The sequence below is a fragment of the Lepisosteus platostomus genome, chromosome 10 (assembly GCF_059453375.1).
Source record: "Lepisosteus platostomus isolate fLepPlt1 chromosome 10, fLepPlt1.hap1, whole genome shotgun sequence".
In the NCBI taxonomy this organism is placed as follows: Eukaryota; Metazoa; Chordata; class Actinopteri; order Semionotiformes; family Lepisosteidae; genus Lepisosteus; species Lepisosteus platostomus.
The window spans coordinates 12,928,583-12,950,582 of NC_142620.1; the positions used below are offsets into that span (position 1 = coordinate 12,928,583).

Consider the following 22,000-nt stretch of genomic DNA (forward strand, 5'->3'; position numbering starts at 1 on the left):
TTGAGAATTCACTATAGATTTCAGAGATATAAATGTTTCTAAGAGCTACCCTCACTTCCCAGGAGGAGCATCTCACTGTAAATCTCTGAAAGTTACATGTTTTAATTCTTTTCTTTTACAGGTTCTTTTATCTTAATATTTTCTTTTAGTTTGGTTTTTGGGGATGAACAAATCCTTGTACAAGCTAAGCAGTGCGCTGTACTCTGCACAGGAAAAAACCCAAATCACTGAGCATTCACTTAATGACTGGCTCTTACCACAACATAGGAGGTGGGAGGGAGAGGCTCAATTATACAGACAGCAACCACTGTTTTTGTAATTTGGTCCTTGAAATATACAGTATACCTGCCCCAAAACAATTAAAAGGACATGCTATGACAAAAAAAAACTGCCTTACAAACAACACAGAATTGGATCATTTTTGCAAGACAATTTTGCTAAACTTTACTGTATGTGCATTATTTAGTTATATATTTTAGTACCATAATTCTGATAGAATTTAAAAAATAATTGTGTTATAATTATTACTAAAAATATATGGGTAGAGCTTTGCCAGATGTTAAAGAGGGCAGTCATTCTGTTTCTATTTTTTAAAATTATGTAGAATTAAGGAAAATAAGAAAATAATTTTCATTGTAATTTAGCGTAAATACATAGGTCTATCTAAATCAATTATCAAACCTTTATTGCAGATACAGGCAAAAATAGATTATATCAGAAATGGATTTTTAAGAGTTTCATACTTTTTGGGGAAAATAGTTAAAAGCAGAGATGAAACAACTATAGACTGAAGCCACACACAGGGTTAGAAGTACAGACTTTGCCATACAATGACAGACAATAACAATGAAGACTAGAGACCATCATGCTGATAAGAAAACAATACAGCTGACAATGAAATCTTAGGATAAATAAGTCCACAACACACTAGGAAATGTACTGGTATTTAAACATTGGTAAGTAAAAGGTGAACTGGCTAAAGTTACTCAGATTTTCTTAAAAACAAGTGCACTTTTGTAAATACATACTTTTGCAAAACTACTGTTAATGTGTACCTTTGGAATGGTATTCATTGAGATAATCTTAATTTCCTGGTTATCTGTGTGAAAGAAGATGCAGGGGATATTTTAAATATTTTTGGTTCACAAACAAAATAAACTTCAAAAGGGGCAACAAAAATACCCTTCAGTAAAGTAACTGCAGTCTGCTGTAATACTTGAGTTGGGCTTGTAGTGTTACATGTACTGTTTGTTCCCTTGGCAAAGGTTTTGTCAAGTGTTCTAAGCCTTACTACAATTGTCATGATTCTTTCAAAAGAACTTGAAGCTGCTAAATCTGGGATCTGCTGCTTTCTCAAAGCTTAATAAACTGGCACCAGTAAGTCATTGAACGTGGAAAGTTAGCGTTTCAATAGGCTAAAAAAATTAAACTCATTACTAATTCAAAACACACACCCAGCCTGCAGCTTTTGACGATACCACAATGAATGAATCAATGAATGAAAATGGTAAAGTCGGGTGTCTGTCATACACGTCCGAGCAACTACGTCATTTTCTGGTAGAACGTATAGTCAATAAATTGAACGCAACAATAAAAAATACTTTAACTCATTTCTTATGTTACAGGGTATTTTTTAATCAGTAGTTCTTAACGCAGGTCTGCAGTGCAGAGACGAAAGCATAGACTTCACTCCCAGCAAACTGAATCATAACTCGAGCTAACAGCACCCCAAATATGCAGTCCTTGTTCCACACCGTTACTGTGACAACTTATTACGCACAAGTAATGGCTCTTTTGTAATATGTTTTAAGGAAACAGTAACATTTATATTGACGAAATTATCATGTGAATGAAATGTTCATTATATTCGAGCACCCAGACATAAACGAAAGCTTATACAATGCTAGGACCGTGCGAAATATGTGTGCTTTATACTTTGTCCGAATCTTTTTTTACCCGTATTAATAATATCGTCTTGAAAACAAATAGCACAAAAACTATCTCACCAACAGTAAACTTATCTAAATGACGGCAGTAATCTACATAACCTAGGCGACCTGAATGAATAAAAACAGACTTTAAAGATATTTTTAAGGAAACTGTGATACAACGTTAAGCACAATCAATCCACTCGTGGAAAGAAGAAAACAAGACGCAAGTAACCCAAACTGTTACCTTGTGAAGTTTCCACATGGCTCCCAACGCTTTGACTTCATGCGTGGAGTGCTTGCCCTCTTCCAGACACTGGTAGCACACAGGCATCTTGCACTGGACGCAGTACATGCTGTGGTTCTCCAGTTCGTGCTCGGTACAGGTGGAAATTTTTCGGGGGCTCTGTCTGCGGCTAACCCTCCCCTGAGCCGGGGGTACGAGGCGATGCTTGGCGAGCGGGCCCCGGGGAGGGTGGCATCTCAGACGGCAAGGGTCGCAGTAGAAGACGTCGCACTGCTCACACATCACAGTAGCTTCTTTGGGGCTCTTTTCGCAAAGCTGACACTTCAGTGCGGCCGCTTTGCTCTGCTGGTACCTGTCGACCACCCCTTCCAGCACCCTGTTCTTGGGGAAACCGCGGAGCCCCCGGTCGTCCAGGATTAGGCTTCGATGGCACTGCGGGCAGGTGATGCAGGAGTTGCGAGGGATGGGAGGCAGAGAGCCGGGGTGCTGTAGCAGGTGGTGCTGGGGAGGAGGAGGAGGGACGGCAGGGGGGAAAACCCGCACCCCGTTCGGGGATTTCTGGCAAGGGGTGGTCGGGGCACTAGCGAAGCCTCCGTACGAGCCATAGCCGCTGTCCGCCTCACTGTACAAGCTCATTTTATCCAAATCTAGGTAGTCATAGTCGGAAACCCCCGAGCCAGAAGCCCGAGTACTCTGCGGTGATTCGGCGTCTGGGGTCTGCACTAAAATATTCCGAGCGCATGCCAGGCAGATATTGTGGGAGCACGGCAATATAATGGGCTCCCGGTAAAACGATCCGCAAACAGGGCATTTTAATTCTTCTTCCATCTCTTCCATAGGTGGCTGTTTGTTTGGAGATGAACGAAGCCTCGTACAAGTTAAGCAGTGCGCTGTGCTCTGCACAGGAATAAACCCAAATCAGGGAGCATTCAATTTAATGACTGGCTCTTACCACAGCAGCTACTACCTCCGCTGTAGCAAGCCTGAGGGATGAGACCGGACCAATTTATCTCAGGCTGTTAAGCCCACCTACCTTGCACAGGACAACCTCTACACAAAACTGATTGGACGCTGTAAACTGTGCGGAGATACAATTGGATATTTCAGTTGTCAGTTTACGTGATGTATCGTTTAGGTTGACTCAGAAGAGGCATCGATAAGGCAGCTCCGTGAAGTTGGTCCCCCTACAGACAGCACAAATGATGAAAGCCAACTTATTCGTAAGTGCTACGTTTTCGCCGGTTTGTGCCGTTGAAAGTAGTTTTGTGCTGCTTTCATTTCCGAGATATAGCGCCTTGTTTTTTTCGGGGTCGTGACGTAACCCCTACAATGTCGTAGGGAAACCAAACCGGTCTCATTCGTTAGCGCTACGTTTGCTGCTTTCGTTACCGAGATATAGCGCCTTGTTTTTCACTTGACGATGCTCGGTGACTTTGACCTCCAGTGACCCCATCTACCGAGTTCAAGCGCTCTGTTACAGTTTAGCTCGTACCCTTAACATTTTAAAGACAATCAATATCCATAAACATGAGCCTCCTTAGATGTGAATAATATTAAGACATGACGCATGCCAACAAGTTAACCATCTATGACAATAGACAATAGTGGTTGTAATGTATGTAAAATCACCGCGATTGTAAGTTCCATGGTTTTTATTTTCTAAGGCACGTTTTTCTTTTCTTTCCCTACCGTGACACGCTGTTGCCAAACGCGTAACTGTGGGATACCATCCTGACAAGAGCTGTCCAGGGTATGTCCTATCGCAACACTTGTATTCCATGTGGCGACATGGGGGCAGGGCATTTTGTCGGGTATGTCATATCGCAATATATGGACTCCATGTCGCGACATGGGGGCGGGGCATTTTGGCTGGGCATGTCATATCGCGAAATGCGGGCTCCATGTCGCGACATGGTGGGTGGGAGTTTTGGCTGGGCATGTCATATCGCGATATAGAGCCTTTCATGTCGCGACATAGGGGCGGGGCACTTTTGCCGGGGTATGTCATATCGCGATATGCGGACTTCATGTCGCGACATGGGGGCGGGGCACTTTTGCCGGGGTATGTCATATCGCGATATGCGGGCTTCATGTCGTGACATGGGGCTGGGGTACTTTTTGCCGGGGTATGTCACATCGCGATATGCGGCTTCATGTCGCAACATGGGGGCGGAGCACTTTTTTCGGTGTATGTCATATCGCGATATATGGACTTAATGTAGCAACAGTGGTGCCTTGACAGTGATCCCCCAGTCGCAGTGGGTATCGCGATGTGACTGTGGTGCGCGTACTACTATCGTGACATGCTATCGGAGTCGTGAACGCGCTGTGGATGCCATGACATTCTTTGCTATTCAGTTTTGACCTCAGTGCGACTTCTCTTAGATTGATCAGTAATTGGAAACAAATGGATGTGTTACTGTGTATCTAGCGTGCTCATACAGCACACACGGTACACACAGAACTTCCGCTGTGGCTCTTTACCCAATCAGAGTGTCGATTCTCACTCTCACTCCCAATCGGAGCCCGAGCTGTTCGGGGGTTTAGCCAATCACGGCTCTGAGAGCTGTTCAAGCTAGCAGCGCCGGGTGGATCGGCTTGTTTACTGTGAATGAGAATCTATTTTTAAAATACTTTACTTATCGGCTTTTTTAACGTCTTTATTGATTCACAATGTCCCGTACTCTTCGAAATAAATACATTTTTATTTGCAATATAACTGTCTCCGCTGGTTTCTGTAATGAATACATGGTGTTTGAACAATTGTAATCGTATATTTCAGGTATTTTGTACTTCAAAAATGAATAGAAATGTAAAGTCTATGATCATTATATTATTATGTTCGTGCCTTCAATTTTGTTTTTTATTGTTAAATTATATCGATCTTGAAACTAATACCTAAAAATGTGAATATGGGCTCTCGTGTTGTACCAGCAGTAATTTGGAAACTGGTGTCTTTTCACCAATGAAAGAAGTGCACAAGCAATACATTTTCGAGAACGTGGTTAAAAATTAAATGAAAACACCTAACTCAATGAACTAACATAGTAACTCCTCCTTAAATGTAAGACTGTTTATTCTTGTAAAGGCTGCAAAGTCTGGGGTCAACTGATCAAAAGATCACAACTGAAAGATCTGGTGGTCGTGACTTTGCACAGAGTGACGTCACAGGCAGGAAAAGAAGGCGCTATATTGAAATATATTGAAACATCCATCCCACCCGACCAGACAGACTCGGAAAACAAATTGCCCCCATTATTTTCATCACAATCAGAAGTTCAAGTACCGAGTTTGCTGGTACCTGTAAACTTCCTTGCAGATAGTCACGTGATTACCCGAGACAACAAGGCGCTATAGCTCGGAAACGAAAGCAGCACAAACCCTACTTACAGCGACATCTACCGGCACAAACGCAGCAACTTCATGGAGCAGGACAAGCAAACATGTCTAGGTCATTACATTGACTTCACCTGAGGATCTAACACAGGCACCCATACCTGTGTCTTCAGGGGGCAGGTGTGCCCTCACGCTGTATTCTACACCAAGGACTGGCCGAAAACCCAAAGATAAAAGGACAGTGAGCTCATCGCCTCATGTTTGCGCATACGATTCCTGTCAATAAAAACACACGGATAATGACAGTTTATTAAAGAATTCAGATATATGTTCACTTTTTGTTATGTGAAAATAAAAATATGTTTCCAATATTGCCGTGGTCCGCAGGTGTGAGACGGTGGACTTTCCAGTGTTGCTTCTCGGTTGTGTTATTTACTGCCCGCGACAACCTTGTTCGTAATGCCCCTTAAAACACCCTGGTTCTTTTTTACTTTAACGGATGTTCTTTGCATAAAAAGTGCAACAGTGGTCTTGTTCGTAAAGTTACATTCAAGACTTTTTGAACACGTGGCTCGACTGACGGAGCGAATCTCTACACGTCCCTTGGTGCGCGTGTTTATTTAAGAAGGATACAGTGAGAAACTGATCACTTCTTCAGATTTTTAAAAAAGCACACCGCTACGATGTATTAAGACGTGCTCATTAAAGCCTCTTGGTAAGAACATGCAATTGTTTGCTAATGTTCGCTTTTTGAGACTACACCTGCAACTCTTCTGATTAGGGTATGTGAGAAATTTAATTTTCCTGCTCACACAAACGCACAGAAGACACTGATATTAAATGCAAAATCCACCGCCGCCCCCACCCAGGGAAAACAAAGAAACACAATTGCAGAACTGTTACTCTCGCACCGGTAACAGACGCTTGAGCTCGGCAGACGGGGGTCACTGGAGTTCAAAGGCACCGTGCATGGTCACGTGATCAGCGGAAAAACAAGGCGCTATATCTCGGGAACGAAAACAGCACAAACGCTATTTTCAACTGCACGAACCGGCACAAAAGTAGCACTAACGAATGAGGTGGGTTTAATCGTTTGTGCTGTCCGTAGGGGGTGCAACTTCACGGAGCTCGATAAGGCTTTTCCTGCACGTACCACGAAAGGGGTTCTTGTTTATTGGAGAAAGCTATGGATTTTATAATGATAAATGATAAATAATACCTTTTCTGCTAGCTTTTTTTCGCATGGGATATCCGTTTATTTTTCATTATTCTTGTTTTTTTGTCAGTCAAGATTGATGTTTTCCTTAACCAAATAGGAAGATAACGCCAGATGGATAAAATAGACAACGCTTTAAAAATAAAACCTCATTTTACAGCACACAAAGAAGAACATATTTGTAGTAAGATGAATGATAAACATTGTTTTCTAGGTTGTAGATATACTGTGCATAGTTATATACAATAGAAAAGTAAACTACCTTCATTCCTGAATTAATATGTTAAGAGAAAGAGATGGATTAAGTGAGACCCTAAATTAATTGTGGTTTATTCAGCATGTTGACGGTCTGATTCTAAATTGTACTGTTAGTCAATGTGGCATTTTAGAAAATTTCGCTCATTAGGCTTTAGAAAACAAAACTATATTGTGTCCTTCAATATAATTGTATTTGCTTTTGCTGAAGAGAAATGACAAATTCACATTGAGATGTTCAGGCCATAATGATGTATTGTAGCAATTCTCAATTTAAAGTTGTCAGCATGTAAAATAACTGAAAATAATCAAAATACAGATAAATACTTTGGTCCAACTTCTAGGATTATTAGATTGTGAATAGTTAGTTTTGTTGAACTATAAATCAGCAGCACAGTAAAGAACTGAATTAAATGATCACCCTTAACAGTCAGAAGGATTTATAAACACAATTCCTTTGTCATATAGAGTACAGTTACAGTTAAGATGCTGTTTATTATATTTTTATTATACACAGTATGTCTGAATGAAGGCTAACTGCATAAATGTATAATTTATGGTGTTTTTTTACAAGCCTTTTAGAAACCAGTACAAGCAAAAATGTTGGAAGTGGGAGATAAAATAAAGACACAGCTCCATTTTCAAATAAAAATTGAGCCAGTGAAATTTCTAAGGTTTTAACATAATTTTCACCCTTTGCATTTTGTTTACAAGGACACAGTGGCATAAAACTGTTAATTCAAATCAAAATCCACACACCATATGATTACTGAAAAAAACACATATACAGTACATATTGTTTTTGTATATATTGTACAAAAATGGTTTTGAAGAAAATACTTCACCATATAGTTCAGATCCCTCAAATATTAATTTCTGCCATCAGCCTACTGAAAGTAGAAAAGTTTATAATAGGTTTTCAGAATAAAATACCCATTATGAACTTTTATACTTTCATTCAGCTTTTTAAATAGATATCTCCAGAACTTATGATACTGACACAGCTCACAGTGAGAATTACTCACTGAGGAATTCTCCTATATTGTATTAAGACTTTATATCTTTCTGACAAAGTATGTTGCTCTGATTCAGAAATCTGCCAGCAAGCTTGTTAGTACAGCTCTTTTCCTCACAAAAATGTAACGTTAGGATTGTATCATAATAAAAAAGACAGATTGCCAAACAATCTCATTATCTCCTTGGTGTTGATGTTGAATTGTCACTTGTTTTGATGACTGCAGTGGTCAAGACAGTATCGGCAGCTTGTGAATTTACTTCATCGATAAAGGAAGAAGTGTCTTGTACTGTGTTAGGAAAAGCATAGTGAAAATGGATGCATTTGATGATCTGCCTTGCCTTTTTGATGCCTTGATGATGTTTTTAGGAATGTGTGCACATTTCCCACAGCGAAAGTGTCATATTCAATGAGAAAGTGATTATGTGTGACTGGGATTGAAGTATGACCCTTAATCGTTAGCATCTACATTTCTAGTCACACTTGTCTCATGTTTCTGACATCACAACGCTATTTTCTTAATCAGAATAACACCCTCTGAACACACCCAGAGAACCATATTTCTGTTAACATCTTGTGCTACAGTATCAATGTACAAATGGATATTTGTCTGAAGTGTCACATAAAGTGCTCTGAAATGGTTAAACTTTGAGTTTTATAGTAACATTATGGCATACTGTACATGTTTAGTATTTGTAAAATGATTATTCAAAAAAAGTGATGCTTTGTATAGTGGCATGTCTTCTATTTAATATTTGGTGTATATACCACTATACAGTAAGATATATAGTATACATGTAGTATAAGGTATATAGTAAACATGTACTGTAGATTTACAGTAACTGGTTCTTAAAGCACCAGTGGAAATCACATTCTTGTATTAGTGAGGCTGCATTCTGTCAAAATCATTTCATACTGGAGTGGCCTGATGGGTTAATGGCAACTATTAAGGTAAATCTAGTGGGAATACAGATAAATACGAGTCTTGGTAAAATGAAATTTTATGAATCAAAGTTAGGTCTAGCAGGACTTACATCACTAGGTCTGCGTTACATACGAAAAAGCTGAGACACTTATTTTACTGTAATGGTGTGTGATGGAAGTGTTTTTTGTTCTATATTTAACTCTGTGCAGTCACATTAAATAAGGATATGTATTTGATCCTAGTGTAATAAAAGAGAGATAAGGTTGTTTCTTAATTTATGTTTGTTATTAAAACTCTCAATTCTAGTATCTACCAAGCACAGACTAGCTAGCTAGGCTAAAGCATATACAGTAGGCTTGACTAAGTTCACCTTTTGGTGGTGTTGCTGTAATGAAGTCCCATACACCCCAGTATTTTGTAAAAGCAACAAAGTAGACCAGTAATGGCAGAGACCAGGCTACATGTGTCTTCCACCTTTCAGCACTTTGCCATCATTTATATTGCTTTTAGATCAGGCTTCCATGGCAATAAATTCTCCATCTAGCCAGAGCTTTGAAAAATGAAATGTGACATTTCTTAATATATTTTGATTGAGTTTTTATTAAAGTATATTGTGCTGAAATAGACCTGTATTCAGAAGAGCAGTAGGTGACTGTTTTGGGTTTGTTTCTGAAAGACAAGAGTAGCTACAGTAATGAAATAGATTTAGTCTTGAGATCTAAATAAAAGAAAATAATAGTGTAAAAATACATATTTTTCCTGTTTTTTTTCTGCACCATGCTTTTCATTTTCAAAGAGCGTACAAGTGGGCATTAGCACCACAGAGGATGAAATCCCAGATGCTGGATGTGGAGATCTTTCACACATCAATTTATGGTCATATCAGTTCCAGTTAAATCTAAGCTGAGATGGAATCTATTGGTTAAACATCATTGTGAGCCAATTCACAAACCTAGGTGCAAGGGGCAAAACACAATGATGTGTACATTGCACTGAAGTTTCAATGATGAATAATACCATTAGAAAATTAACCAGCACCAAAAAAAAATAAATTCACTTTCTACCCTTGGGCACCACAAACCTCAATGGATCGGTTTATGTGAAAAGAGGAAAGGAAGACATTTGGAAAAATGATTCGACAAAATAGACAGTTACAGCCTGTTTTCTTTCGCACATTAAAACCCCGAAGGCAAAGGTACTCCGTACAAGAATGAGCACTTGGCAACACTAGCCCTATTTCAGCACATGGGCAGATTTCTCCAGATCTAGAAAGAAAGAAGCAGAATTAGTACGTGAATGAAATAAGACACATTATTGCCAAGGAGAACCTTAGAATCCTAAAGGGCTTTAGGGCAGTTACTACAGGCTAGGGACTGGGAACCACTGTGTTGATTTCAGCACAGGTTTAATGACCTGCTGATCTACAAGGATCAGAAACTCTGCTCAAGGACATTAAATGCTTGATTATACCAAGAAGAAACAAAAGTACCTGAAAGCAGAGCAACAACTCAGTTCTTGAGCTCTCTAAAAAGCTATAAGTGAAGTGCTGTTAAGGGTTTAAAGCTCTCCTATCGCAGAGTGTGCCATGTGTTCCCTCAGTCACCTGCCTGGGAGAGCACTTTGACATTATCCAGGGGAATGTAACATGATTACCATCAACCACAAATTGTCTGTTCGAGTGGGAGCGAATAAGTACAGGTAGCAGTCAGTATGATCTCTTCTTGACAGAGAGTGGGTATGTACAAAGAGTTCCCTATATTTTAGAATCTTTTGTAGTCAAAGAGAGAATGAATTATTTAGAAGTGAAATAATGGAGCGCGTGGGAAGGAAAAGCCCATGTTCCCTGCCATTTAACAGTTTAGCAGCGGTGGTAGAGATCTCATCTAAAAGTGGTAGGTAGTGGGAGCCCAGATTCTTAGAAAAAACTGATCTCAATTAAAATGCAAATTGCCATAACAGATTTTGTTCCAGAATTACCCTTTAGCTGCCTTCATTTGCATTGAAGATAAAGAGTGTTATTTTTAGAAGTCAAATTTGCACGATCATTGGAAGGGGTGGTGATTTGAACTGCACATGATATTCACTGTAGGAGTATCACATCATTTGTGCCTGCTTTAGGTCATGCTTGTTACAAGTCCTGTAACAATCCTATTATTGTGTGTTGCATCATTGTCTTTTGCTGTGCGTGTCTAGGTCATTAATCCTTTTTGCACTGTAGTAATGAGGTGTACTCTTTTGGGGAGGGTTGCATAAAACAGCCTTCCCATAATAGGTAAATCAGTTTTCCAGATGGTGGCACATCCATTAAAATGCTTCTTGAGATGCAACATTTATACCAGCAGCAAACGGGGAAAGCAGATTTACCACATTAACTTGATGATGTGACTTTTTTTCTCAGTCAGTGAATTTGAACTAGAGAACCAAAGGATGTCTTTACAGCTGAAAACTTTCCAGTTGGGTTCCTTTGTGTGCCTTGGTGTAGAAGTGCTGCACTCTTGTATGCATTTTGCTCAGTCACAAGTGCTTTATTCAAATAGATAGTGTCTCCTTTACAATCAGAATTTCAAAAATAAATGTATTTGATGAAAACAAGTGTTCAGAAATATATCTTGGGTACCTCCTTCACATACCAGTGCTGTATGATCACATCCCAAAAGCTTTTCTGTAGAATACCGTATAACTCACTTATTTATATTGGAATCAAATAGGCTTTTAATGCTCTGTGGCACTTCTACTAGGAAAAGTGTTGGAAGTGATTTAATGTATTACAATAAACAATACTGCTGCAATTACTGTGCCTTCATACCATGCAACTATGGTGTTTGTGGAAAATGTATTTTGCACTGACTGGAAACAAGTGCCAATGTGCTAACTGACACCTTGGCAAACGTCCTTTTTTAGAAACTGCACTGGATAAACATTTTGTTGCTTCCATCGGCCTGATCAAATCGTGGACAAAAATACCAATAACTTTAAATAGTTTAAAATGCTTGATGGCGAATCTTGAAATGGACAGATGCACACAAGCTTGCTGAGGTTTTGTGGGCTTTTTTTTGTGTGATTCGACTGAGAAAGAGACAATTGCTGGTTTGTGACTTGAAGCTCTATGAATGGAGCAGATAATCACTTGGGGGTACATAGGTCTCAGATTTCACATTTAAGTTTCCCAGGCCTTTTTTATTAATTTTAAACCTGACAAGGCAGTAACTGCACCTTTATGTCAGTGCAATTAAAAAAAAAGCAACTAATGGCAATCAATTGTTAAATTAAGAAACTACTTTCTAGAAATCCGGACAATATGTCAATTATCAAATGTTGATTTAATTTTGGGAGTTCTGGTAACTGAACATTTGTATGAAATTGTTCACTGCTTTATTCCCCACCTTCAAAAATCAGTCCTTCTAGAGCCAGTACTGATTGGGAAATGCTTCTGTCATGCAAGGGTTGGGTTATCTAGCACTTTTGTCACAGCTGACCAAAATTATCCTGGTCCTCAAGGCCACAATTTCAAGCAGCCAGTGCATCTAACCTGCATGCCTTTGAACTGGAGGGAAAAATCAGAGAATGAGGGGAAAACCCATGCAAACGTGGGGAGGAGATACAGACTCTGCACTCACTGGCACCCAAGGCCAGTATCACAAACGGGCCCCTGGAACGGAAGAGAGGCAATGTGAATCCACCACATCACTGAGTTGCTCAGACTTGGAATTCTTCTGAAAATACTAATTTATAAATCCGGTTACGTTTACGTGCATCAAATGTATCTGAAATTGTCAATCGGAGTGCCCAGAGTAATTCTTGTGAGAAGTAGACAGCTGTAATGGGAGCAAGTGTCAGTGCCCCACTGGTGCAACACAGACAGCCATAAGGCCCTGTACCCCAGGCATATGTGCTGTTATGGGTATTTACTACCCACAGGCCACCAGGAATATAGCACTATAGCCCTGAAGCAATAAAGTGTGAAATTTCTTTCAGTCGCAGCTGTGCTAAAGCCACAGAAGCCTTTCATATGTGGAATCATGAAGGACATGTCCAAAACCTTCTTTTACAATGTTTTTGATTATATCAGAATGGACCTTTTCTAATAACACACATAGCCGCCTCGAAATCTATATGTATCCTTGAAAAACTATAACTAAAACTTGATTTAAAAAAGAAATGCAAGTGTATGTTGAGTTTGTTTAATTTAAATTTCAGTTTCTTCCATCATGAAGACAGTCAAGGCAAGTGGGAAAGTTAATGACCCCCTAGGAATAAAACATACTGTAAGTATGTGTTACCGAAAAATAGTGTTCTTAATTGGTAGAAAGAATGGCAAAACGTGCAGTAGTTTGAGAGGTTCTAAAAGAAGTGGCTTATTATTCCCTCAGGAGGATTTTACCCAGCAGCCATTTCACCCTGCAGCTCACCACTGACAGCCCACTGAAGCTACTGTACAGTACAGTAGGTAGGTGGGAGCCTGAGCAGTACTTGGATGGGAGACCTCCTGGGAAAAACAAAAGCTGGAAGTGGAGCCAGTAGGGGGCGCTCACCCTGCGGTCTGTGTGGGTCCTAATGACCCAGTATAGTGTCGGGGACACTATACTGTAAAAAGGCGCCATCCTTTGGATGAGATATAAAACCAAGTCATGACTCTCTGTGGTCATTATAAATCCTAGGGCATTTCTCCAAAAGAGTAGGGGTGTTACCCCGGTCTCCTGGCCAAATTTCCCATCAGCCTTTACCAATCATGGCCTCCTAATAGTCCCCATCTACGAATTGACTTCATCACTCTGTTCTCCCCACTGATAGCTGATGTGTGGGGAGCATACTGTGCGCACTATGGCTACCATCGCATCATCCAGGTGGGGCTACATATTGGTATTGGTGGTGGTGGATGGCAGTCCCCATTACCTGTAAAGTGCTTTGAGTGAAGTGTCCAGAAAAGGGCTATAAGTGTAAGCAGTTATTTAAATTATTATAATTAAAATTACAATTGTCAGGACCCTGGTTTTAAGGTTGTCACTCTGCCATCATTTTGGGGGTATTAGTTGGCTATTTTATTCCAGAGGAAAGAGTGTCATCTACTTGTCCACCAACACCACTTATAGCAATCAGTCTCTCCTAGTTTCTGAGATCTGACGAATACGGATACAAAGTGAAATGATGTCATCATATCCAGACCCATGGAGTGAGCTTTTCCTCAATGGCAGAGATGCCCATTACTCATCATACTGACTGGCAGCATAGCTGTTGTTTTTGGGCAGCTCTTTCTGTATACCACTGAGGTGCTAACTGTTTAAATTGCAAAGTGAGACAACCACATGAGCAAGTTAACCACAACGCAATGCTAATCTACCAGACCTCTTAAAGCTGGGCTGTCCCGTAAGTCATAAGAGAGAGGGGACCTCACAAGAAATTTTTTTTCCTACAAACAGTATTCCTAATTGAGAGATTGGGGTCTTGGCAACGGAGGGTCACTCTGACGTCTTCAGTTGTAGACGAGGATCTTGACAGGGGGAGAAGGTAGCCATGGCAACCCTCTCACCCAAAGTACAGTTTTAAAACTGATGCCATCTGCTTTTTATAATTCTGCAGCATGAGACCTGCTTCTCACAGCTGCATATCTCTCTGTGCTAAATAACACACACCATTCATACAGTATTTTAGCACATTTACTTTCTTTGAGAACAGGGTAAGCTGATGCAAATTATTCACATTTCTTCATTGATATTTCTCTGCTTTCAAAGAATCTATGCCTGAGATTTGCTATTTAAGAGTGTTCAATATACACTGTGCTCTTGTGTCTTTGGAATAAAGATCATAACAGGAAGCTGTTATTAAAATCAGCAAAAGCTATAATGTATGAGCTTCCACCACTATGTTAAAAATATACAACACTACAATGTTTTATTGCATCATCCCTGTTAAGACATTCTAGAGTGCTTTGACAAATTAAAAAGTAAAACTGCTAAGAATGCTATTCTTTTTGTGAAGAAACTAAATGCACCTGTTTTTCTTTGGGGTTTCTTTGCATCCTCTTGTCTGGTCTTGGTGTCTTAGAACTAAAGGAAGACATTATAAAATGTACCAGAATGTTTCTTTTTTCATGAAACTGAAGATTGGCTATAGTAAATAGACTTTTCAATAGGATAGCAACACTAAGCCTGCATTAGGCTTTAATGATCATAAGATTAAGATAGTTTAAAGAGAGACATTAAAGAGAGCTTATCAAATGTATAGTAGATTATTTGTTATATCAGCATCATTGTGGAACCTCCTTCACATACCAGTGGTGTATGATCATATCCTAAACAGAAGCTTAATTGGAGAATACTAACAGTATCACTCACAGAAAAAAACAGATGATGCAGACTGGGAGAGCTGGAGAGGTTGTGCATGGAGGAATGATCAAATATCTCTCATGAGTAGTACAAGAAGCAGGGAATGAAAATCATTAGCAAAGCTTGTAACTGTTTTAAACAGATATTCTCCTTATAATTGCCATACAGTTATACAAGTACAGTATTTAGTTGAATATTTGCAACCAAAAAATAATTAATGTACACCTCTATTTTCATGCTCAGTAGGCTTTGACTTACTGTTCATTAAGGGTATGATCACATTTAGAGGGTGCTGTACTAAGGACTCTAAATTTAAAAAATCATGTAATCACTAAAATCAGAAATTCACTGCTAACCCAACCAGGAGACTTCAGCTATCGGATAATATGTTTAGAAAGGTGTGTGTAAGTGGGTAACATAGCTGTTGTATGTTGACTTCACAGAGTTGAATAGAGAAGCTTTATTCTTAGGGAAACTAGTGTTGGATTGTGCATCAGGGTGCACAGTTTAAAAAATGAAGGATCCTGTAATGGTGAGTTTAATGGGATTACAACAGTCTCCTGCATTATGTGCTTCTAATCTTTCTCTGTCACTGCTAGACCAACAACACTCCAATGGTACTTAATCATTTTTGACTTGACTCCAGTAATTATTTCTTGGTAGACGCTACTCAGAAGTGATTACAGCACTGTTTAAAATGCAAGTTTTGCAGAGTATAAGTCATATCTTATAAAAGTGCTGTTTGTGTTATTGGACAGCAGCCTTCTATTCTAAGCTCTTCAATACAGCATTGCACAGTTAGCACATTAGCCATTGCAAAGTCACAGTGGGCTATAATATGATATGTAGCATAGCAATTTGTACTTGATGCATTTTATAATATCCATGGTGTATGGGATTTACTGTTATACATTGGTATGTACTGTATGTTGAATGATGCTTTAATCCCACTGGGAACAATTGCAGAATAATGCATCTTGTAAACCTGTCCAATAGGATTAGAGATATAGACTTTGTTAAGTAGTGTTAGAAATTGGCATCTGCTGAAAAGATCATGCAACATTGACTTTGGGTGCCTGCTCTCCTTTGATATAACTGAATAATAGAACAAATGGAACATATCACAATGTGAGATTGATGGGACTAAATTATTGTGTCATTAGGTTTGTTTTTAACTTTCAGCGCAAGCCAAGTTGAGCAAATCCTAATCCCGATCAGGCTATTGTTTGGTGATCAGTTATTGGCTGGTCTTGCTCTTCTGATGTATCTCGGGGTCACTGAGATGCAAAGAACGTTGCTATGCTGAAGTGCGTCACAGATTTTCATTGATCCTCCCCAGGCCCTTCAGCGGGCTGACGTCATATAAAACATAAGGGCATTTCTCTGAAAGACACGCACTTTCCACAACTGGGGCTACAGTATAGAGTGCTCCACAGTACTCCAGATTCTTGAGAAAGCGCCATGTTTTTAAAAGAAAACCTGGGGAATTGTGAGAGAAGGAGGGTGAGCAGATAATAGTTGTAATATTTGTTTTCCGATCTCATTAAAATTGCTAAATGTATTTGGACTCGACAGGGTATTTACAAACACAATTATAATTGTGGCTGAGTGTGTGAATACTTGCATAGAGTCTATTTCACAGGGAACAAACGCAAATATGCTTATCCTTGTTTCATTTGCATAACTCGAACACTAAAGTCTTTGGAAGCTCAAGACAGTAGCATAAATTACACAACGGAGTGGACTCCAACACTCCGTTTAACAGCAGTAATGCAGTACAAATTTTTAACAAGTCCAGAATAATGTTACAGAAATAATGTTAATACTAGAGGTACTTGAAATGTAATTTCCACATCAGGTCGACCAGGTGCACTGAGAAACTAATTTGGAAAAGATAGCCTAAAGATTTCATTTTAATGTAATAAACAATTCAAATGGCTAAACAGCCTTTAAGCTTCCTTTCACTTATCAGGCCATTTCATGGGACAGTGTCTGGGGTAATACAAAATTCTACCTCCAAAAGGAGGCAGACGGTATTTTAGAAAGATAGTTTCTAATTCTTCGTGTATGTTCTTCTTGGGCAGCTCTGTGGGCTGTTTGGAGAGTGTCAAGTTCTGGAACAAAGTCTCTTCCTGTCTTTTCATTATTCTAAATATGGAAATTCTCTGCTCACATTTAGCATGCTTGCTGGACCATGACTCTGGGCCTCTCACAGTGATAGAAACTCATCTAATTGGCTGGTCTGACCACAGCACAGACATTGCTGGAGTCTCTCCATTCTCTTGATATTGATTATATGGAATATGAACTCCAGGATCCATGGTGCCAACAGAGGGACGGTGAAACTTGGAGTGCACCTGCTGACACAGTATTGCATTCAATTACTGTACATTGTAGGTGTTTGACTGTATTTTAGGGTTCCAAAATATGGCTAAGTGACAGGCTTTGTGTGAGGTAGGGTATGGTTATTTTAGGATTATATTTTGCTATGCTTGGAAAAACATAAAGTCTTCAAAAATGTCTTTTCAAAATGTAGTAGTGTAAACTATTAAGATGTTTTAGCTAATGGAAGAGATCTACCAATATACATACCTGTTACAAAATGTAGCTAATAAAATGGGCATATGAATGCACAACAATGAAACAAATGAACAAAATTAGCAAAGGGCAATGAAATATTGAACTCTGAGAGATCCATGGAAGAAATGGTCACAGTGAAAAGTAATGCATTCTTTCCTGACTATAACAAAGGACGGTGCTATGGGAGTCTTTCATAATCCTTATTCACTTACCTCTTTCATCATTTTCATCATTTCATTTTGCATATTCACTTTCATGATTTAGCAGGATTTGTATTCACAATACTTTTGTCAATGTGTTGTATATTACCTGTTGTGCATCCATTTCCCTACTCTTCTGTTCATTCCGCCATTTTGTGTCAGTATACAGATCCTGCCTCTTCTCTGGTTGAAATGGGGTCTTGCCTGTCCATCAGGAGAAGCCTCTCAGTCAGCCTTTGTCTCTGTCTCTGAATGAATTCTGTAGAGAAACTGGAGTTTTGTTGAATGTTTCTTTTTCTTTTTTGTTGTAAATAGAAAATAGTCAGTGGATTTGCATTTTATTATTGTGTCTTTTCTCTGTTTTACGAACTTTTATACCAAACCTAGACAGACTGTGTGGCAATTTAGTAACACTGAGTAATAAGCTTGTTTTATGTCTTTTTATTTTAATCGCTTTAATAATGTTGGTTAATGAAGCATGATCAGTAGCAGGATTCATTCTTTTTTAAATGTGTGATAAATACACGCAGAGCATCCAGTAGGTACAGTGTTGGAAAAAATTAAAGTAACAGAATTGCATCTGATATTAGGAGATGCAACAGCAGTGGATAGATGCACACTATTTCAAAGTCTTTGTATGTGTTTACGGGAGAATATTCAGAGCACGAAGATCTTGGTCATCCAATATTCATTCTCTAAGGGAGCAAACGCTCTAAGGCAGGTTTATAACTGATTTTATAGACATAGTAGAGTTAGGTCTCAAATGGATAGTCATCTCTTCTAGCTACAGATGTCTTGGCTACAGATTTGCTGGCTCCGCTGTGAGCAGAGGTATAGCTGTGGTCTATATGCTGCGATTTGAGTGTCAGCTCAGCTCTACTCCACTGCTCTCTGAGGAAGTGGCTCAGGGAATATAAATGGAAATGTCAAGAGAATGAAAACAAATGATGGTGTAAACCCTGAGACTGGCAGAAAGGAACCCTCTGAATGAAAAGATCTTCATCCATTAATCTGGCACATCTTAACACCGAAACCGCTTTTCACTAAAGCCCCTCTTGAAGAAGAAAAATGCTCTTTGTTTTTCAGGAAATTAGCTTTACAGTCATTTTAATTTTTAACTATTAACACTATTAACATTCTGAGGTATCATGTATGTTCAGGATGAGTTTTGTTGTATCTTTTATTTATATTTTTAACATGTACTTAGAACATACTGTACGTTCCATGCAAAATATCATTTTAATGAGAACTAAAAGAATCATTGTGCTTTATGCCAGATGAACTGTAACCTCAATCCAGTCATCACAATTTCCTATAAAAAAGCTCATTAGTTCCAACTCAGATTAAGGACAAGATCAATCTAATGGTGTGATTGTCACATGACCTTTCTGTGACACTCCTGTGCATTTCAGTCTCACTGCAAAACATGGCCAGCTCTGCCCAGCTCCCCACCCCCATCTGAGGATGCTTACATTTTCCTTGGGGAATAAGCTTTTTCTTTAATTAATCATATTCTGAGAAGCCTAAGATTGCTGTTTTGTCCTTGCATTTAGCCATATACAAACACTTGCTGGCCATAAGCAATATGAAAATAGTCACTTCACATTATATTACAGAATCATCCTAATAGTCAACTGGCATTTGAGACTCAGTCTTAATCTCTTGTGTTCGAGGCATCAGGTTCTTTGCACTCTTCGTGCACCCTGTTTTCAGGACGGCAGTGCCTTTTCAGGGTGAAAATTGTGCTGATGAGTATATAGCTTCAGCACCACATCTGCAGACAGTGAACATTCAAAGATGAGCAGAAAAGACTGCTCCAGCATAATGTATGTTTTGGGATACATTAAGTCTATGAAATGTTAAAAGTTTGTTTTGTTAATCAATGTCCACAGGTCTTTAAATGATTGCATGGGATTATTGTCTAATAAATGATCTCCCATTTGCCACTTACACCTCCCTCACTCTCCCTCTCTACCCCAGGACTCTGTTAGCTGCCAGGGAGCAAAGTGGGCTCACCTGCTCCTGGTACAGATATAATTTCACAAGTTCTCTAAGGCAAAGACACTTTGTTGCCCCAGAGACATTGCTGCTGCCATCAAAATTGCATGTTCCCTAAGCCAACAAGGCAAATGCAGTGAAGTCTTGAGTGAGAGGTACTGTAGTTGTTGAGTAACTGATGCAGCTGTAGCACCTCTTGAACCACACACTATTGCCTATACAGGGCCTGTTGCAGTACTGCAGGATAAAGATAAAAGGTTTCTTTCTTCGACCTCAAACTTCACCTAAAGGGCTTTCACAAATCCTGTCTGTAGTTTGAAGGCAGAAGGGGCTACTAACTCTCTCATCAAGAAGAGCCTGTTAGTTGAAGACATAAATGAATTAGGACTGAAGGAGCTTAGCCAACCCTAAATGTATTATTATCATTGGGTTTAAAATGAAATGGTACATTCTATTCATAACTATGAAATAGGTAAATTTCATCTTAACCCATTGCGTTTTGGTATTTTCTAACCCAGTGCTGTTTAAATCCTTTGTTTTGCATAGTCTTAATGTCGCGCTGTAAGCCTTTGTCTGCTGTGCCCAGGATTGGATCACTGTTGTTTGGCTGCTTCAGATTTGGACCACACAGATCTTACAAACAAAGCTAGATTTTGTCATCAAAATCTAGTCTAGGAAATGCACAAAGTGATGTGAGCCCAGTTTAACCGGGTAAAAGGCATCAGAATCAATTTCTCACCTTCAGTGCATTTAGAGGATTTGTAAATGATAAAACTCCCAAAATCTACCAGCCATGGTGTTAGGTCCCCCCATAAGCAACAGAAAACCTTTATCACAGCTTTGGTAACAGGAAGCTGATGGAATATACTGTATAAAGCAAGGTGTCAATTTATATCTATAAAGCAAGCAAGCTTTGTGTAGATATTTAAAGCAGGGTGTCAATATGGAAAATGCCTTCGAAACATATACTCAGCTTTCTTCCACTCTCAAAAATCAGTTTGCCAGACAGGAAGACTATTATTACATTAACACGATTCATTGTGCCCTCTGCCCTCTACAGAAACAGTGGGGGCAGTAGGTCTTTGAAGAAGCCCTTGGCTCCACATTCAATTTCAGTGGAAATCCCAAATTGACACCACATCACCTCCTATTGATCCTGAATGCATGATAATTAATAGCTTTCTAGAGGAGGATCAACACAGCAGACTAAGCCAGCCCCCTGGGGACTATTTCATTGACAAGAGACAATAAAGTTTAGTTTTGACTTTCAATACAAATTTTACCGCCACCCCACACATCTAAACTGTAAAACACACAAAAACACCAGACCAGTTTGGTGAACTCCACCAAATGTCCAGTTCCAATCACACACACAAGTTCAAGACACACACCAGCACTAGCCCCACACCAGTTGCTTGCTGGGCTAGACTCCAGACCATAGGCTGGGATAGAGCCGGCATTGGATGAAGTAGTTAGAATGAATGTATGTACAATAATGCAACAACTTGTGTATGAGTTGGTCTTGTCTCTTTATGGTTTGCATGTAATAAAATGAAAGCTGTTCTCTAAAAAACATTCTTATAAATAAAATCTAGATAAACAAGCCGTTTGGGCACACCAAATCAATTTTTCTAGAAAAGATGGCTGTGCGGTTTTTCATTTATACAAAACAGTGTCCTATTTTTTCTACCCTAATAAACAAATTTGTCTGCAAGGCTACAATTCTCCTGTAAAAAAAACAGCCCTGACTGTTATTTCTGAGGAAGGGGTTCTAAAATGTAACACAGACAAAGTAATCAGCTTCCACTTGTGTTTATGAAAATACCTACATAGTAAGCATTATGCAGAGTTAAGTCCTAGCTGTGACATGCTTTGTTTCTCGCCATTTTTGAAGATGTATTAGATTTCTGCATGGCACAGTGCAGTATTTAATATTTAATAAGTAGCCCATCACTGATTTTTAAAGAAATAGATGTG

The 22,000-nt window shown here is 39.2% G+C and overlaps 1 protein-coding gene and 1 long non-coding RNA gene across 10 annotated transcripts in view; one reads left to right on the top strand and one right to left on the bottom strand.

Moving 5' to 3' along the window:
* Positions 1 to 3,280, bottom strand: part of trim9 (tripartite motif containing 9) — a 43,619-nt gene extending 40,339 nt beyond the window's left edge. For all 9 annotated transcript variants that reach the window (XM_088648290.1, XM_088648288.1, XM_088648289.1 and 6 more), the window contains exon 1: positions 2,176 to 3,280. In XM_088648290.1, coding sequence (XP_088504416.1) covers positions 2,176 to 3,012 — 837 coding nt within the window. In that variant the 5' untranslated portion in view covers positions 3,013 to 3,280. The remainder of the gene's footprint in view (positions 1 to 2,175) is intronic.
* Positions 3,281 to 3,287: 7 nt separating this feature from the next.
* On the top strand, positions 3,288 to 13,600 carry LOC148653358 (uncharacterized). Its single transcript, XR_015941646.1, has 3 exons — positions 3,288 to 3,395; positions 13,120 to 13,187; positions 13,293 to 13,600. It is a non-coding gene; the product is annotated as an uncharacterized LOC148653358 (long non-coding RNA).
* Positions 13,601 to 22,000: the final 8,400 nt, after the last annotated feature.